General features: G+C 36.8%; 2 protein-coding genes and 1 long non-coding RNA gene across 4 annotated transcripts; 1 reads left to right on the top strand and 2 right to left on the bottom strand.

The window, feature by feature from the left end:
• The first annotated feature begins 68 nt into the window (after nt 1–68).
• On the top strand, nt 69–15,917 carry LOC146599244 (uncharacterized). The gene is made up of 5 exons (XR_014895080.1): nt 69–174; nt 2,347–2,398; nt 2,491–2,531; nt 13,548–13,728; nt 15,816–15,917. It is a non-coding gene; the product is annotated as an uncharacterized LOC146599244 (long non-coding RNA).
• Nucleotides 2,489–10,544, bottom strand: RBP7 (retinol binding protein 7). Of its 2 annotated transcripts, XM_085298999.1 has the most exons (5): nt 10,362–10,544; nt 7,090–7,171; nt 4,171–4,349; nt 3,791–3,892; nt 3,201–3,440 (listed from the first exon to the last, which is right to left on the bottom strand). In XM_085298999.1, the coding sequence occupies exons 1-5, from the start codon at nt 10,533–10,535 to the stop codon at nt 3,390–3,392; spliced, it is 588 nt and encodes a 195-aa protein (XP_085155125.1). In that variant the 5' UTR covers nt 10,536–10,544; the 3' UTR covers nt 3,201–3,389. The 2 variants fall into 2 exon arrangements, with proteins under 2 accessions (XP_085155126.1, XP_085155125.1); XM_085299000.1 differs by lacking the exons at nt 7,090–7,171; nt 10,362–10,544 and adding an exon at nt 5,986–6,702 and having other exon boundaries at nt 2,489–3,440.
• On the bottom strand, nt 10,583–15,056 carry NMNAT1 (nicotinamide nucleotide adenylyltransferase 1). Its single transcript, XM_085298998.1, has 4 exons — nt 14,884–15,056; nt 14,191–14,374; nt 13,307–13,452; nt 10,583–11,993 (listed from the first exon to the last, which is right to left on the bottom strand). Exons 1-4 carry the CDS (start codon nt 15,005–15,007, stop codon nt 11,593–11,595), a joined length of 855 nt encoding a protein of 284 aa, XP_085155124.1. The 5' UTR covers nt 15,008–15,056; the 3' UTR covers nt 10,583–11,592.
• Nucleotides 15,918–17,720: the final 1,803 nt, after the last annotated feature.

Here is a 17,720-nt window from a genome sequence, read left to right as displayed (position 1 = left end):
GGGCAGGGCGGCCGTTAGGGGCGGGGCCGGAGCGGGGGAGGAGGGGAAAGCGAGGCGGGCAGGAAGGGCCGCCCGGGGCGGGAGGCGGTGAGGGGAGCCCGGCGTGGGCCTGGGGTCCCCGGCGGCTGAAGCCCTCCCGTGTGGCTGGATCCTCTCCTGCTCGTCTACGCTAAGGTGTTAACCCTCTTCTCAGTAACAAATTATTAAKATGCAACAGATTTTTTTTCTAATTATGAAAAATACCTATGTAGTGCATCTCGGGCAGACTGAGGCGCTAAGCTCCAAGTGCTTATTGAGCTGTCTGCCTCATCCCTTCCTAGCTGTGGTTTGAACCTGAAGTACTTCTTTCCTTTTTGTGTAAAACCGTACCTTTTATTGCATCTAGCTCTTTTGTTATACTCCAAATTACCTTTTTTTCTGTCACTATGGAAAATATTTCTGTTTCCTTCATTTCTCTTTAGAATGTGAACAGAACAGCCAGAGTCTGTGTTGACTTAAATTGAGTGTTCGCTTCCAACTCTACTTGTTAGATCAGTTTAATACAGGTGAAAAAAGGGAAGGATTTGTTGCTCTTTTAGAGAGGGACAGAAAAAAGAGGGAGTTGCATCAGCAGATGTTACCCCAGGGGTGAACAGTCACTAATAATACCTTATTAGAAAGCTGCATGCAATAGCAGCACAGTTTGACTCAGCTACTGAAAGAATCCCGTAAAAGGAGGACAACAGGATGTTCTTGAAACAGCAAATCAGGAATAGGGTTAAGACATATTTCTATGAGCACTGCAAATAAATGTAAAGCAATAGAATTGACCAGATTTTTTTTTCCAAATATGAGGCAAATAGAAGATTTGGTCTTGCATTTCAGTACCTCTCTTCCTTAACTTACTGTATTTATATAGAAGTGTTTGTACAAAAACAATGCTTTTTCATGACTTAACCAAATTGCCCAGAGTAGAGAATAAGTAAGACTCAGAGACTGGTTGCTGGGAAAGTCTCACTGTCAAAGCTGTAATGAGATAACTGAAGTGGTCTAAAGCACTTTTGAATAAAACCTTTCAGATGTTTCCCTAGGGATTTTTGTTCCTGTCTTTCAATTCCAGAGTTCAAGAGCATACCTTTCTGGCAAAAGCTGCGTTCATGTCTCTTCTTTTTTCAGTTCCAGAAAGTGGGACTGATCCCTTTCTTTTTTCACCTTGCGTTGCAAGATGTTTAATTTGTAAATGAAATTTGCTAAGCAATTCTGTTGCTGAAGTATCTGGTTTATCTCATCTTTGAGATCTCCAAAGCATCCTCAAGTGAACTCTGCATAGTATTACCTTATTTCAGGTCAGCAATTTGAAGTAGGAAGGTAGCAATGAAAAAAGTCATATCACTGTTGATAACTCTTCTGTATTTTTAGCAGTAAGGACTTTCTAATAGCAGGCCTTGCTGCCAAAGTATTACCTCTAATCATACAGGTTTTCTGAGGCTGCATTTTTCTGATGTACACTTCCACTCTATACTAAACAGAGTTCTCAAGGTCACTATTATGACTTTTTTAATATTGCTTCTCATGCATATCATACTGGAGTGCACAACTTAAAACCTATGGGTCTTTGTAGCATATGTGGTATTTGCTATTGAGAGCCTCTACAGTTTATGTAAGGAGGCGGTGTGTTGCAGATGTGCCATCTAGTGGAGTAGCAAAGTCTGCATGGCTTTACTGTTGGTGGCTGTGACAGCTGGTTTGCTGCATGAAAGTGTTTATAGTAGAGTAACATTGTATCATTAGACTTTTTTTTCCCTCCCACTCCCCAAATAAAAGGAAGTGCTACTCACAGTTACAGAATCCCAATACTATCATATTTCATAGACTATATATGAGGAGATTTACTCTTGTTCTTCCAAATTTGTGTCCTTACTATATAAGGAATACTAATTCTTCTCTTCTTGTTTTGGAAACTACTTTAAATTTACATAATCCTCTAGGAGTTATATGGGAGAACAATGAAAAACCATCCAAGCTTCAACAGATTTTGTCCACCTCTGCTGGCAGCCTTAGGAATTCTGAGCTGAGAGTGAGCAAGAAATAATCAAAAGATTAGTTGTATTGTTTATTGTCTCTCAAAATGGCACAGATAGCTTTAGTTTCTGTGCAAAAAAAAAATATTTTCTAGTTAAATGACTATGCTTAACTTAGGTTTAATTGAACTCTTTTCTCCTTTTCCACTAGAGATAAGACTGCTGCAATGTTAATGTTACCAGTAATATGCAGAAACTCATTTCATATGTGACTAATGAGTTGATTTGACTGCTCACATTTTATACACTTCTCTTAATACATGAGACTTAATACCTTTTTTTGCAGCAGTGCACAGGCTCAGAAGAGAAGAGGAGAAAAGTTTAAGCTAACTGAACAGGTAAGAATTATAGTATGCAAATAGTTCATCTTAAGTAAAGAAGCATTATATTCATACTAGATGTGTTCTTACAGTGTTCAATTACTTTGCAGACAGGAATCATGGATTACTTAGATGCATCTTTATCATTGTGGTAAGTGATCACAGATTCGTTTACCTCCAGCAAGCTCAATTTCACTTATTTTGATAGTAGAGCAACTATGTTGCAATATAGGACTTTACATAACACATTTAGGATAAAAAAAAAAGGGGGGATTAATTTTTCCTGAACTACTAGTCTGCATCTTACAGAGGCACTTTAAATAAGAGATTTATATGGTTTATTCTAATCACAGCACAATCTGAGCTCTAATACATTGCATATTTTAACATTTGCCCATTAGCTGTCATGAACTGAAGTGTTATGTGCACAAATACAGAAGATAATAATAATAAAAAAGTAGTAGTACAGGACCCATCACTGTGTACTACACAGGTAAAAACTATCCTTCAGAGCTGTGTTAAGGACGTACTTAATCTTCAATAATCAAATAACATAATTATTGTATATAAAATCTTTCCAGATGGACAGAATGTAGCTCATAGCAAACACTAAATATCTTAATTTCTCTTCCATCCCCAGAGTATAGTTACATAGACTTTTTTTTAAGCTCTCCCCTCTGATTTTGTTCGATGTTGGCTTATCTCTTCAGAATAAAAGGTTTTTCTTATTTTGATTTAGAGAGGCCCAAGCTGTGTCACTTTTATCTTTTCTTACATGTTCAGAAAGCAGGCCCTTAAGATTGTTTTATTTCTGAGTGTTTATTAGCAAAAATCAGATTTTTAACACTTGCAACAGCAGACAACATTTCCCAAGCCAGAAACATTAGACAATTTGGGTTAACAGGTACAAGGAATCAGAATTTTTGTGTATGTATCCCTAGCTGGAAGTGATGATCCGTGGTCTCTTGTGTACAGTGGTCTTTCCATGTAGGAACCGTTACTAAAATATTCAAGCTCTCTTGTAGATTTGTTTACATACTTGATTCTCACAACGAAGCTCCTACCAAAAAAAGAGGAAAGCACAGATATTTATCTTGTAATCAAAGGTTTTATACATTTCTAAAGATGTGTATCTAAACATAGATCATTTACCATGACTACTGGCAGTTGATTGGCTGCCATGATGATAAATTATGCTTGATGTTTTGAACYGGTTAATTTAAGACCAAGACAGAAGAGTAAGTTATTAAAGTTTTTGCAGCTAAACTAAACCAAAGTAGAATGTGCTCACTGTGTACTGTCCATTACATACACAGAGTTAGAAGAAAACTTGTGCAGATCATAATCACATAATTTTTATTTRTTTCAAATAAAGACAGAATTAGTGCAAGTCTGAATCAAAGTCAATACCAGGTGAAGGTCATCTCCTTCAATCCAGTGAGTCCAGCCTCTGTTCTTCTTTTCACCAGTCTGGACACAGACAAGTTTGTCATTGTCCCAGGTAACTAGACTCTGTTCAAGAGGAAGCAATATATATATATATATATACATATAAACAATAAAAGTATTTATCTATTTATCTGTTTCTGAATTCTGAAGTGTATCTGTTAGAGAATGTCTATTTTTCCTGGATAAAAAGACCTAAATGCAATTGCTGGGGAAGGACAATATTCCTTGTCTGTAGCTCAAGATTTCTAATGCAACTCTGAGGTAGGAACCTGTTTGGAAACAATTTCAGCTCATGTATCAGGACTGAAAATGGCCACTTGATTTTATATGTTCAGGCTTACCTTACAKTTTCTATTATCCAAACCTTTATTATCTTCTTCAAACTCTTCTCCAATTTTGAAATGGAGCAAGTAATCTCTGAATGGGCTTGTAGTATGGATAGAAAATGAGTCACCATCCTGTTTGATCACCTTCTGTGGTTTCAGCATTTTTGCTATCTTGCGTGTTGCAAAGTCAATACCTTGAAGGAAAAGAAAAAAAGCGTAAAAGCTGCATCGGTCAACAGATATTCTGACACCCAAGACTTACCTTTGTTCCTTCTAGAAGTGTTTCTTAAGGATCATTTGGCCTCACAGCTATGCATTTTTTTTAAGATGGTATATGTTGCATACTTCAACACATATTCTTGAATATTTTACTCTTTGGAAAGCAGTTTATGCAAGCATTGTGCAATTCCTGTGCAAGATTACTAGAACTAAGTCAGCAAAGTCTTTTCTGGGGATAGGAAAAAAAAAAAAAAAAAAACTCCCCCTGCCTTGAAGCATGATCTCAGACTGACCTCCTAATTGTTAGCTACAAAGAGCAGTGGATGTCTATTCCTGCCCTTGTCAGATGAAATACATCATGTGAAGTAACAAGGAATCTTTGTACCCTGTACCTTAAATACTTTCAGTTGAAAGGCAGTTTTGAAACTACTAGTTTTATTTTCAGGACTGCCACTTGCTACTGGCACCATTAAARTGCAACTAGAAAACATTGTATTTTTCAAAATACTGCGTGATTGCCTGTAATAGTCTTTCATAGCATCCTGATGTTGTTGGTAATATTGAGCTTAAATCAGCGCTCCTAAGGCGTTTCTCTAGTGAACCTTTGTTTCTTTAGAATAGGGCAACTATTTGGCAGGCAACAGTTACATAGTGTCCCAATAAGATACCCAGAGTTACCTTTTTAGGAAGCACACAAAATGGGTARAATGAGGGACTGTATGTAATTTAACTGTTTATGGTCATCTAGATGAAATGTCCCTTATATGAATAGCATAAAAAAGGTTCTGTATTTATGTGGTCTTTTTAACAGAATGTGTTCAGCTACCACATGTTGGACCATATGGTTCAGCATGTGGTCTAAGTTGAAACAGGACTACTTTGTCACTGAATGCATTGCAGGAGTGTCAGAATCTGACAGTCATGTCTTTATACAATTATGAATTTAATGGTGGTTTTATTTCAGCATAGAGGGTTGAACTCAGTACTGGCAACAGCCATACAACTATGCTGAGACTTAGTGAGTATTTATAAGTATAAACTACTTCTAAACCTGTACTTCAGAGGTTCAATTATTGAACTTAAAGAAGGGTGGTTAGGCTACGCATAGCCGCTGCCTTTTCATCCATAACCCTCTGGTTACTTAGCCAGTTAGATTAGTACCTAATCAGGTAGCTAACCTCCTCATGCCATACCCTGGCAGATTAGTTTCTCATTCYAACTCCACAATATCGATCTTATTATATTAAATATACTGGCAAGCGAGTAGGAGTAAGCAAGTGAAGATGGGTTGTAAGCCATCAGAAGGCTTTTTTACCTTGACTTTTAAGGAACAATTTCCCCTCAATTACCTGCTGAAAACAAATTGCATTTTCACAAGTTTGGTGATTGTTTCTTAAAAACACACACACTTACATCAGCTGGACAATGTTTATTATCAAGGAACAGACTGAATCTCCATTTCCTTTGTGGAAATGAATACACAAGGGCATATATTACTCCACCTTACCTACAACTAGGAAACTTTATATGAGGAAAAAAAGAATACTCCTGTGCTGAGGTTTTATTTTCAGGTTTGTCACGAGTCACAATAATAAATTGGCAGGGAATCACCTTTCACTTGAGTTCTTATTTCAGAATCAGCATATAATTTAAGCGTAAAAAGTTCTGAGAATTTGGACAGTTCATCCTCATTGTAGTTCAGCATTTCAAATTATTACATATCCCTTAAGCTGTTTGAGATGTTTAGAGCATTCATTAATCCTAAAAGAGGATGCAAGAACAGCCATTATTGCTCTGACAGATAACACAGCAGCATTAGAAAGGGAGAGGGAGAGTTCTTTCAACATGTTAAGAGTATTGGCTAAACAATTTAAGTGGGTCATCCTGCATGGATATGACAAAAAGAGTTGCATTCTAGTGCATACAATGACTAACAAGAGACACTGCTAGTCATTAGCTTGCACAAGTTGAAAAGGCAGAAAGGGATTGCAGTGAAGAGACAGAGGAATGCAGTATATAGGGTTACCTGGTATCACAGTCTTATAATTAACTTTGCATAAGGAAGCTATGAAGTACCAAGAACTTTCCTAGGTTTCCCCATTACAGTATCATTAGTATCTCTCTGAAAGATTTGAGTGAGGTAAGACGTTAGCTTCAAGCATACTACAAAATGTACATTTAGAGAAGCTACTGAGCAGCCCCGCAGAGGTCAACGAGAAATGCCTTTTATGATCCGTTTAAAGATAAGTGACACTAACAAGTGCCTAGAAGTGACAGATACCTAAAACTTTTTTTGGTTACTTATTGTTTACTCAACCCTAGATTCAGGCTTCTGTAACAATGCCCAAAAGTAAGAGAAATTGAGTGGACAGGGAGAACACTTCCCTGTCTCTAATGGAACCTATCTGTAAGTTCTACCTTAACAAGCACTGCCTACAGAAATTCCTGAAAGCTACAAGGACACTTGGATCCCAGGGTACAGTATAGTTATGTTAAATGTTTACCAGTAAACAAAGATCCTTCCAGTAGGATAATGATTGCATCCTTCTATTACTGTTTAGAGAGAGAGAGAGAGAAGAAAAAAAAACAGCCAAACAAATAAAACCCCCATAACTTCAGCAATATTAAGGTTTCAAAGAACTTAGATCCCTCTAAAATTTAGGAGAACCCTTAAGGGGGCAGAGAGGAAGAGTAGAATCAGATATTTTCACCTACCTAAGGCCAGCATGTAACCTTCGAAGTTGTCACTGCTAGTAAGGTTCCAGGTTCCACTGAAATCCACAGGCATTGCCAGAGCCTGAAAAGAAGACACAGGCAATTTCTGACCAAAATTCAAGAATGAAAGGACAGTTTTTAGACCAGGCCTTATATGAGGAAGACTGTGGGTGGGATTATATCTGAAGGGCTCTCTAATGGAGAGGGGGTGCTGTTGCTGAGCCAATAGTTGAGAGGATATTTGTAGATCAGCTTCAGCCAAGTTGGAGAGAAAAGTTCACAGTTTCTGAAATCTTTGTGTGGAGCAAACGTTATTAAGCCGGGAGTTGGAGTGGGAAACAAATAAGTGCTTGTATATTTTAAGGGGAATCACAGACAGATTTTGCCATTACTGAGGTTCCCTGTATGTGTATTAGGTCTGGGGCTTTATAATCTGGAATCCACACAATTGGTGAAAARGTGAACTCTCCACTGTAAATGCATGATATATTTTAACAGACAAGTGTTGACTGTTAAATTGTACRTGGATGTGTGAGGAAAGGAATATAYGAGGAAGAGAAAGAATATATGAGGAATTTGGAAGTGAGATTTCATTTTCTTTAGAATATATGTAATTGTCCAACCTCTTGCAAGCCTTCCATCTGTGGTTATGTTTTGCAAAATGTATGCTTTGTTGTAGCAAGTGAGAAGTACTAATCTACTAATCCTGAAAAGCTAGGCACTCTCAAGCTGTTAAGTACAAGAGAGCTAGATAACTTTGTACTTCAGTTTCCTCATCTGTAAAATGCAGAAAATAGTACTTCTCAGTCATACTTATGTTTTGAGCATTAACTTAATCCCAGTTTCCAGGTGGTCAGATGTGATAGTAATGAGCACCACAGTAAAGGCTACAGTAAAAGAAACAGCCAAAACTGATAGCCAAGTGCAGTCTTAATTTCAGCTATGCCCCTACTACAGTAAAAAGGGAAGTTGGTATTCTAACTCTTGAATGAGGAAACTCATTTCTAGCTACTATGTTTGTCTATTTAATAACTTGTTAGTAAGCTCAGCCTAGGCTGAATTAAGCGATATTATTTTGCTGAGAAAATTAATTTTCTCTGAACTTTGACTGCATTTTTGGAGCTGACAGTTTGGCCTATATGACTCACAGAACCATGTGAGTAGGAAATTAGACCATCAAAGCACATTTCCTGTTTGCAATGGATATTGTTCTCCAACTTATACTAAAATAGGAATAGCACAAAGAAATGCAAATTATTATTTCTCTTGGACTCAAATAGTAACATTTCACCCATAATTTATTATTACAGGGTTATGATACAAAGTAAAAGATCACTGTTGCAATACTTCTGACTTTTCCAAGTAAAGAGATGTCAGTACTTGGATAAGTCCTGTGTAAAAGCCTGACTATAACTTTCAATTGAAAATTAAGATTGTATAGAAAGGTATGCAGATTGTCCAGGATTTAGCGATTCTTTCTGTGTATTTGCACTAAATCTCAAACTAAGACCTATACAGGTACTTGAGTTACTGTTTCAAGAGTAAATCAAAAAGCTGTCTATACAATTTTCAATAAGAACTGCCAAGTGCTCTGGCCACATCCTAGGATGGTTCATTTCATTCTCCTTTAGACTTTTCTTTTTGTAGAAAGAAAATTTTTCCATCTTAATTTCTGTGCAGCATCAAACATCTAACATGTTCTGCTGAAGATGTGGCCTCATTACAGAAGTAGATGAAGCGGGTGCTACCGCTGTTCCGTATCTCTAAAATATTTTGAGTTTGAGTAAGACGTGTAGTGTAAGGGCCCTCAATAGAGCAGAACCAAATACAGTGACCTAAAACATATTTGCCTCATTTTTGTGTGTAGAACATCTGTGAATGCATTATAAGCGTAGCTCCCCTTAATAATTTCAGTGAACTCCGTTATTTGAAAACCTTACATATGGTTTCTCTTTTAGATCTATTCTACTCTTGAGAGTTTTATTTATCTTAACATTTTAAAATATGCCACAGGGCTGATTTTGATGCTGATATTTAAAACTAACTGGAACAGTAGATTGCCAGTATGTGTTTATTTCTGGTGTTGTAACAAGCAGACTTTTAGATCCCACTGGTAAAATAAAAGATCCATATTCATCACTCAGTTGAAATTTCTGAACAGCAGTATGTTTTTTATAGGCAAAAAGCCACTGATACCATTCTACCACTTAAAAATCATGCAGCCATCAGACATCAGATTTGGTTAATAATGGGATAACTGTTAAACTAGCGTATTACATGCAATTTATTTTAAGACCTATCACACATAACTACATTAGAACCCAGTGAAATACAACTGTCTTGAGAATAAATCTCTATTAAACATCCTGTTGAGTAAGCATTGTTTCTCTGGAGTAACTCAAAGTGCAGCAACACACACCATCATCTTCATTTATAAGAATAAATTTAAAGTGCAGTTTTATTCTGAAAAGTGACCACATAAATAGGGTGCGCTCTCATTGGGAAGATCTGCTATGTTTATTCAGAAGCATACTGGCTGACTTGAGTGACGAGAATAGATCTTTCTTGCTCTCTATTCTTGTCAGCCTTAGAGACAGCAGCAGGCAAAAAAGTAGCTCTTGTCCTTTCCTATATACCACCAATAATATAGTTTACCTTCAATCATTTATGGCAGTTTGTTTGCTAAGGCATGATAGGAGGCATAATTTGGCCTTCATTACCGTTATTTCTATTGATGATGCATGAATGTAGCCTCATTATCAAAGGACAGTGTGAGTTTGCCTAAGCTTTAGAGGAAAAAAAACAGCAGACAGTGTGTTTGATTCAGGAATCACCAGGAAAAAAAAATCTAAGAATCCTTCATGCTACTTTCAATCACAGTGGATCACAGTGCAGTTACAGATAAACATCTAAGCTGTGACTTCATATTTTCTGCCATTGAAGATTTCCTTGTAGATTCCCTGTAGACAGCTACCTGGACAGGCTGGAGCTAACAGAACACAAATGTCTAATAAACTGTAATTGCAGAATTTTGTGTTGAGGCTTGAAGCTTCTACGCCTGGTGCCTGGTCCATTGCTGGGTTATAGGTTTGTGTGCTAGAGCATTGACTCCCCTGCTGGGTTCTAGACTAGCCCTGCAGGCTCTAGGGCCACCCATGATGTTCTGCATTTGACTGCTGGCTTCCAGACTCACTGTAAGCTCCCAGAGAGCCCCTGTTCTTTGGGGACCCCCTGCCTGAGAAAAAAGGATGACAGGTTGTTCTGATTATTACCTGCAGCAAGTCCTTGGTTCCAGACTTGCCCACTAGCTTCCAGACTCCTTGCACTGAGAATCTCTTATTCTGCTGGTATTGTTGATGTGCACAATGTGAACAGAGAATTTTGTAGAGATGGTATGAAAAAGCTGTTGACCTATCAGGTAGGTTGCATCTCGGAAACTTTGCCATTTTTTATCAGGCACATAATTCGCACAAAAAAATGGGGTGACAGAAAAGAAAGGGAGGTAGAATTCTATTACTGTGACATGCAAAGTGCCTATCTGGTTTATACTCACATAATACAGACAATATATTGTTAGACTCAAACCCAGATTTCTAGCAAAGAAAAACATTCCATTTACATTTAGTCCTAGTTTCTTACCACTTCTTCTCAGATCCAGTTCCAGAAAGCAATTCTGGCTGCATACACTTGGCTCAAAAGCAAAATCTTTTCATTATTTTAAGTAAAAGGACAACTGTCTGGGAATTTGTGCAAAAATACTCTTCTTAACCTTTCTTTCTGAGAATCAGGGCAAAGAAACTATTCTTTACCCATTAAATCGATGGCTATAAACCAGTTTTTGAAGTAGGTCTGTCCTTCCATGAAAAACAGTGCTGAGCTTGAAGTACAGCATTTCTGGGAGAAAACTGCGTTACGGCTGACAAACAAGCTGTATATTTGAAAGGGAGGCAACTGAAAGCACAACTTATCTAGTACTAGTTCCGCCAGGAGTAATTTATCACCTTTCAGGATAGGGCTAAATCATTTCTTTGAGTTCCATCATATGTTGGCAACTTTTAAAAACTGAGTTATACTGATTTACTATCAGTAAGTGGTACATTTTGAAGTGTTTTGAGAAGGCTTTGTCTATTACATATGACATTGTAAAGTATTAAAAACATTTTAGTATTTTATAAAAAAAGTTTGAGCGGTCAAACTAATCAGAATATTTTCATTTGCTCTTTGTTAATTTGTAATTCTTGAATGCTAGGGTCAATTCTTGCACTTAGTTAACTGAACCATGACAACGTTTAGATACAAAAGTCAAAAATAAAACACTTGTTATTGTATTAAAAAACCAAGATGGTGTAGGTCCAATTCTTGAGCACACCCAACCTCAGCAGCAACTACACATGTACTAAAGCCACAGAATTAGCCTGTTATTTACTAGAAAATATCAAACATTTTCCTGTACTGAACTGTAGCTTTTACACAGCAGAAGGAGTAAAAGTTGTATAATGCCTGTTAGTTGTTGGAATCACTTGCATGTTTCTGTAAGGGAGCCAAGACAACCCCAGCATTCCTGTCTTCACTCTCTGGACTATACAGATTATGTTTTTCTATATACGCTTGAACTGCATCAGGCACTAGGTAACGAATACTCTGGCCTCTCCGCAGTGCTCTCCTAATCTTGGTGGAGGAAATGTCATTTGTGATCCATTCTTCCACTAGGTGAATATTATTCTTATGTCTCCACAAAATATCAGATTCATAAATGAACTTCTGAACACTGTTTCCAGCCCTACTGATGCATACGAGACCATGATTTGCCACAATTTCAGTGATGTCCTCCAACTTCCACAGATTGGGGATCCCAAAAGATTCCAGCATGTCACTTCCACAAAGCAGTTTAACCTGTGGGACACCTTAAAAAGAAAAGTGAGAAATGGAGCTTGGTTTAGGTCACTAGACTTCAGCTCACTTAGTGGGAACATTTAATTTTTAAGCTGCCTCTCTGTATCTTTGTTTAAGGTGAGACAATGGGATGAAATAAAACAGATTCTATATATATAAATCATAATTATTAGCTTTAACATAGAATTCCTCTGAAAAGAAGTTACGGGAGCCCTTTCATTCAAAAGGACTAGAAAATAAACTCTAATGTGCTCATTTAGCATTGTGGTAAATCAGTCACTCAAGGATCAAAGAAAATCTAGAGAGAGTTCCAGAATAGTCATGTATGAAAGGACACTGTAATGCTATTAAAGCTTTATCAGACATTCCATAAAGTTCCAAAAGAGGAGCTAGCTTTTACAAGGTAGTAGGGGTTATATAAGAGAAAGAAAAGACACTCCTTGCTGACTGTCTGATCTGACTTCAAGGGACTTTATTCCCTCTGTTTTATATGGAATCTAGAGAAGCATGTAGATTAAAAAAAACCACCCTAAGTAACGGAAACAAGCTTGAGTGTGTTAAAGATCTACAGCTTCCAGTAATGTTACAGGGTGATACGAATGTAGTGAAACATCTATCAATATAGTAAGGGAAAAGCATGACTGATGCTGTTAGTCTTTTCTTTGAACACATTTATTTTAAAACACTATCAACTAAACTTAGTAAATTAAATAATTAAACTTAGTAAAATTTTGAAAGTTTCAAGAAGCTTACAGGAGAAGTCAAGATTTGCAAATATAAAAGATTAAGATAGTAGTTAATTATGCAACACCACTCAAGTTATATATGAATTAATAAAATTGTACATATTAAATTAAGATCTAAACACACTAAGCAAAAAAAAAAGCTACATAATAAAGCCAAGCTACTTCTATTTTATGAAGTTTTAAATTAAAAATTAAAATGATCCTGTATCCAGATAGATTCTGAATTTCTGCATTTGSTCCTGTCCTTTCTTTCTTCAGTGATGTAAAACAGTTTATGATCCAAAATTTGCAAGCTATAACTGCAGTATAACAAAGTTCCTTAGGTAAACTGGATACCTCAGATTTCTCTCAGTTTTAATTTTTGTTATCTTGAGTATTTTTCATGTCCCATACATTTTACCCTTATAGTCCTGTTGTTATAAAGACTACTCTTTCATGCTATGGGATCTGGGGCAATAATTTTTTTAAGTGATGTCAGAACCAAGAAGTAGCATCAAAAAAAGACTTACTTATAATACAGCACAATCCTCTGGAAATAACAAGTATTTTTAAGTATTTAGTTGGACAACAGACTTAACTTTTTATATCTGGACTCTGATTTTTCTTTTTAATGGGGTCATGCCTATTCGGTTCATGCTTCCTTTTCCGTCCTGGCTTTGTTAAAGGTATAGCATTCTGCAGACTGTTTGTGGGATCTGGAGATGAAAGCTTTTGATGATGATACCTGAAAAACAGATGTACTTTAGGTATTTTAAAGATGCAAGGGTAATACAGAAGAGCACTGCCTACTAAATAATCTTTTACCACTTTCTCCTGCAGTACATTCACAGACTACCCATCTAAGAACTGATCTGCTCAGTGACTTGTGAGCTCTGGGTCATAAGATGGTCAAAGTTCAAGGACTTCAAGCATCAACTACAAAGTCTGTTTTTTCTTTTAAATAAAAGCTCATTCTAAAAGAACCACAGTGAAGGACTGACTGAAACATCCTTAAAAATAGGTAAGTGTAGCAATATTGAAATTATAGAAGCCTGTGGGATGAAAATTAAAAAAAAAGTAAAATGTTTTAATTGAGAAGTATTCTCATACCACCTTTCAAAAATAARCATGGGCAGCACAGCACAATTGAAATCAAAAGAGGGAAGGCTGTGTAGCATATGCCCATCCTTCTCTAGTCACTTTTCCCTTCTCATGAATACCTTATTTTTTCAGCATAAAAGATAGATAAAGCCTAAGAAAACATGTATAATCTTAAAAATTGTATGCAGTTCACGTATTAATTTTTGTGGGTTTAGGACTAATGTTGCAGTCCTTCATTCATAATGCTCATGCAAATACATCCGACTTCACTGAGTCTACTCATATGATTTGGAATTAGCCTGAYATTCTGTTTTTTAGAACTACATCATTCCTCATCCTTCTATAGGTTCCTCAGACATTTAAGGATTTGAGCGAAGAATACCTTAAAACTTTGAGTGTTTCCAACCACTCACTCTGGCAGCTTTCCCAGTCATCAACTTCCACCCAATCTGAGCTTTTTGTAGCTAGTTTTGCCATAGTTACTCGGTGATTGGCACTGATCAGACCTTTCTTCTTATATGCGTCACCTACTGGTGAAATGATTCCCTTGATTACTTTGTATTTTCCTGTGGAAAAAACAYATTACACAAGAACATGAGAAGTAGTTGAGCAGATGTTACTTCTACAGTATTGTATGTAAACTATTATGTACCCATTATTTAGTGTAGTGTTTAAGAAAACCAGTGCTAGCTCTGACAACCAATCAAGTGGAAAAGTACAGCATACTCCTGCCATTGTAGAAGGCAGTACAATTAAAGATTTAGTCAGATATATTAGAAAGACATATTTCTAAGACCTGATAATGGCTTTCTAATTTCAGAAAGAAAAGTTATTAAAAACATGCTTTATCTCATCAAAGTAAGTAATCAGCAACAAATATGTAAGATTCTTCACTCACGTATTTGGCCTACATGACTCAGTATGATAGATACACTCAAACTAGCTTCAGTATCTCATTAGCATTTCAAAAGTATCTGTCTCTGTCAAACAAACACATACAAAAATATTTACCTTAAAATTTAAATGTCTACAAATCATGGCCCTGTTTTGAATGCTTTACAATTCACCATCCTACCTGTTTCATGAAAGTAGTCTTTAGCCAGTTCAAATAGTCTTAGATGCATGTTGGTGATGGGATTGAAGGACCCACAGGCCAGCAGTACTACTTCAGTCTTCTTGTCGGGATCTTCCATAGCCATTCCTCACAGCTACAGAGCCAAATACAGAATGTTGGTGCTATAGTTACCAGCAACTAGTTACGAAGAAGAGAGGAGATAAAAAGAAAAAAAAAGAAACAATTTTCTTACTTATTCCTTCTCCAAACAAGCAGATGACTTTAAGATGTAACTGACCCTTTGTCTTCCTTTCATCAACATTTGGCCTGTGATTGTTTATGTGATACTGCATTGTCCAATTTTTAAGACATTAAAACCACTATCTCCAGTTCTGTCTGGTTATCCCTGAATAGAAAGTACAATGCAAGGGGGGTGTGATAATGGTGGGATTATGTTGCAGGAATGAGGATAATTCATGACAATTGCTGTGGTATATAGGAAGACAGTGCTATTGACTAAATGTGAAAATGACCAAACTACACTGCATTGTGGAAAGTGGTATACTAGTAGACCCGATGGTAAAAGAAAAGTGAATTATTATTTTTAAAAAGTTTTAAAAGCTGCAATTAAAAGCTAGATTTTTGTTTTTAAGATAACATCATTATTCCTATTTTCAATTTAAGTTTCTGGAGGTATTTTTAAAAGTTGGTGAAAATACGGAAATTTTACTACTCATCTTTTTCATTTCTGCTATACTACATGTATTTTTGCTTCTCAGTATTCTTYTCCTTCATGGGAAATTCTGGCTCACCAAAATGGCTTCTCCTGGTCTAGCCCCGAACAAATAAATGAAAACTGGAATATATTATGAACCATTCTTCTGTTGTTGCTGTCTGTGAGATGTCTGAGGCTTCTGTGCAGAGGACTGAATAGTTTGCCATTGTTTCTACAGCAACATCACTGCTTGGAAAAATCCCACAAGGTCACCTTAACGTTGTGTCTCCTTAACAAAGAAACTGAGCGATGCTTGCAGCAGCCACAGTGGTAAGATACTGTCACAGCTAAATCCTGTAATGGCTAATATGTACTAACATCAAATAGCTCTTGAATAGAAGGCATTCCTGTGAGGCTTCTCAGGAGATACATTTTGCGAGTGTTAGTATTTTGCATTCAGCAGTTTCACAAACTTTTAAAATATTATTTGTTACCACAAAGTAATCAGTATTTCAGGATTTGAAGGGTTGATATTGCTTGGAATGCAGTCTCCTCTGTGGCATCAGCTAGAAGAGTTACTATGGGAACAGCAGGGGGAAAGAGTTGGACTTCCCTTTCTAATGCATAAAGCCCCAGTTTCTAAAGAAAGTGAGTCATACCACAAATTTGGAAAGGGTTGATTTTTTTGATTTAAAAATAAAAGCAAGGGCAAAAATAATGGAAAATTTTAAGGTGAAAATATATAAGGCCTTTTCTGGAAATAGAGTCAAACATCCTTTTTCATTATGGCAGCTCATTTTTCATTCTGTTATAAACAGGCAGCTTTTAAACTGCATCATAAGCTCACATTCTAACTCTTTGCATCTGCATACAGATTAAGAAGCACTTATAAATACAATTTAACAATTTGCACATACCCTCAGTCTCCTAATCACATTGACATCCTCTGTCCTAGTGCTAGTTGTTGAATTTGGTCCAAAAGTTTCCTGTTACTATAATTGTATATACAATAAAAAGCTTCCAGAAACTCCCTTGTGGTAATCATTAGTTACTTGATTTTAAGAAACTTAACTGCTATTAGATACTCTATCACAGCAGTACCTTATTTTCTTTTATTTTTTTAAATCTATTTGTGAAGAACTGTCAGGGCACTAGATTCATTCTTTGGAACCTGGAAAATGGAGTGCAAAGTTTGTATGCCAATAATTTATGACAGGACAGAAGTTGCTGTATCTGAGCAAACTTTCTACCATTTATACTTTACTAAAGACACTATTGTATCCTGTAGAGAGTAATTTAGCCTGAATTAGACAGGCCTTTCTCACCTTCCAGATAAGCTACAGCAATACTATCTAAATCAAATCAGCATGAAGTGTCAGTTCTTAGGAAATGGCACTAAATATAGAACACATCAAGATTTTGCTCAGCAACATTGGCTTTTACAAACATGTAAAAATCCTCTCTCTGTGTTCTCTAGTAACACTATGCCAGAATAATGTATTTCTCATATAACACCAAACCACTTTTGACTTCCAAAATAAAATTTTTAAAAGAGAACAGGATAGACAACTTAATTTCTAGATGCATGGAACYTTCTGCCAAAGGGAAAGCCTGTTTGTGCAGCAGATGTGCTTTTAGGAGATCATCCCAAAACCATTCTGTGAGGAAAGAACTGCTGCAAACTTCCAAGCATCATTTCCAAGTGAAAGTGCACTATGAGATAATTTCTGATATGAACACAAAGGAAACCAAGTACATTAAAAAACCTTAAAAACAACCACCATCTCCCCAAAATTGCTGTTGCCGTTTCCTCTGTGGGAAGGTGGAAATGGAAGAAATCAGTAATGAGTTTCAGCTTTTCTGACTCAGTGGTGAGTCTCTATAAAACAATCCTAAAGTAATTTAAGTAACTTTTGTCCGCGAGCAAGCAATTGTCAGTAAGCTTTGGTCAATTTGATTTCTATGTGGGCAGTAAGTGTTTATTAGAGATGTTTAAGTGTTTATATCCGTCATTAAGCGTTACWGTTTCGGGGCGTAGCTTTCGCTGGAAGCTCTCGCGTTGTGGGTGCTCCAGCTTCTCGGCTATTGCGGTGCTGCTCCTCCCCAGCGGCCCGCCCGCCGGCGAGGGCTCCCGGCGCGCCGC

The sequence above is a fragment of the Rhea americana genome, unplaced genomic scaffold, assembly GCF_003343005.1.
Source record: "Rhea americana isolate MKP2758 unplaced genomic scaffold, rheAme1 scaffold_143, whole genome shotgun sequence".
Classification (NCBI taxonomy): Eukaryota; Metazoa; Chordata; class Aves; order Rheiformes; family Rheidae; genus Rhea; species Rhea americana.
The sequence above is the reverse complement of the archived record's forward strand: the minus strand, read 5'-3'. Positions and strand labels throughout refer to the sequence as shown.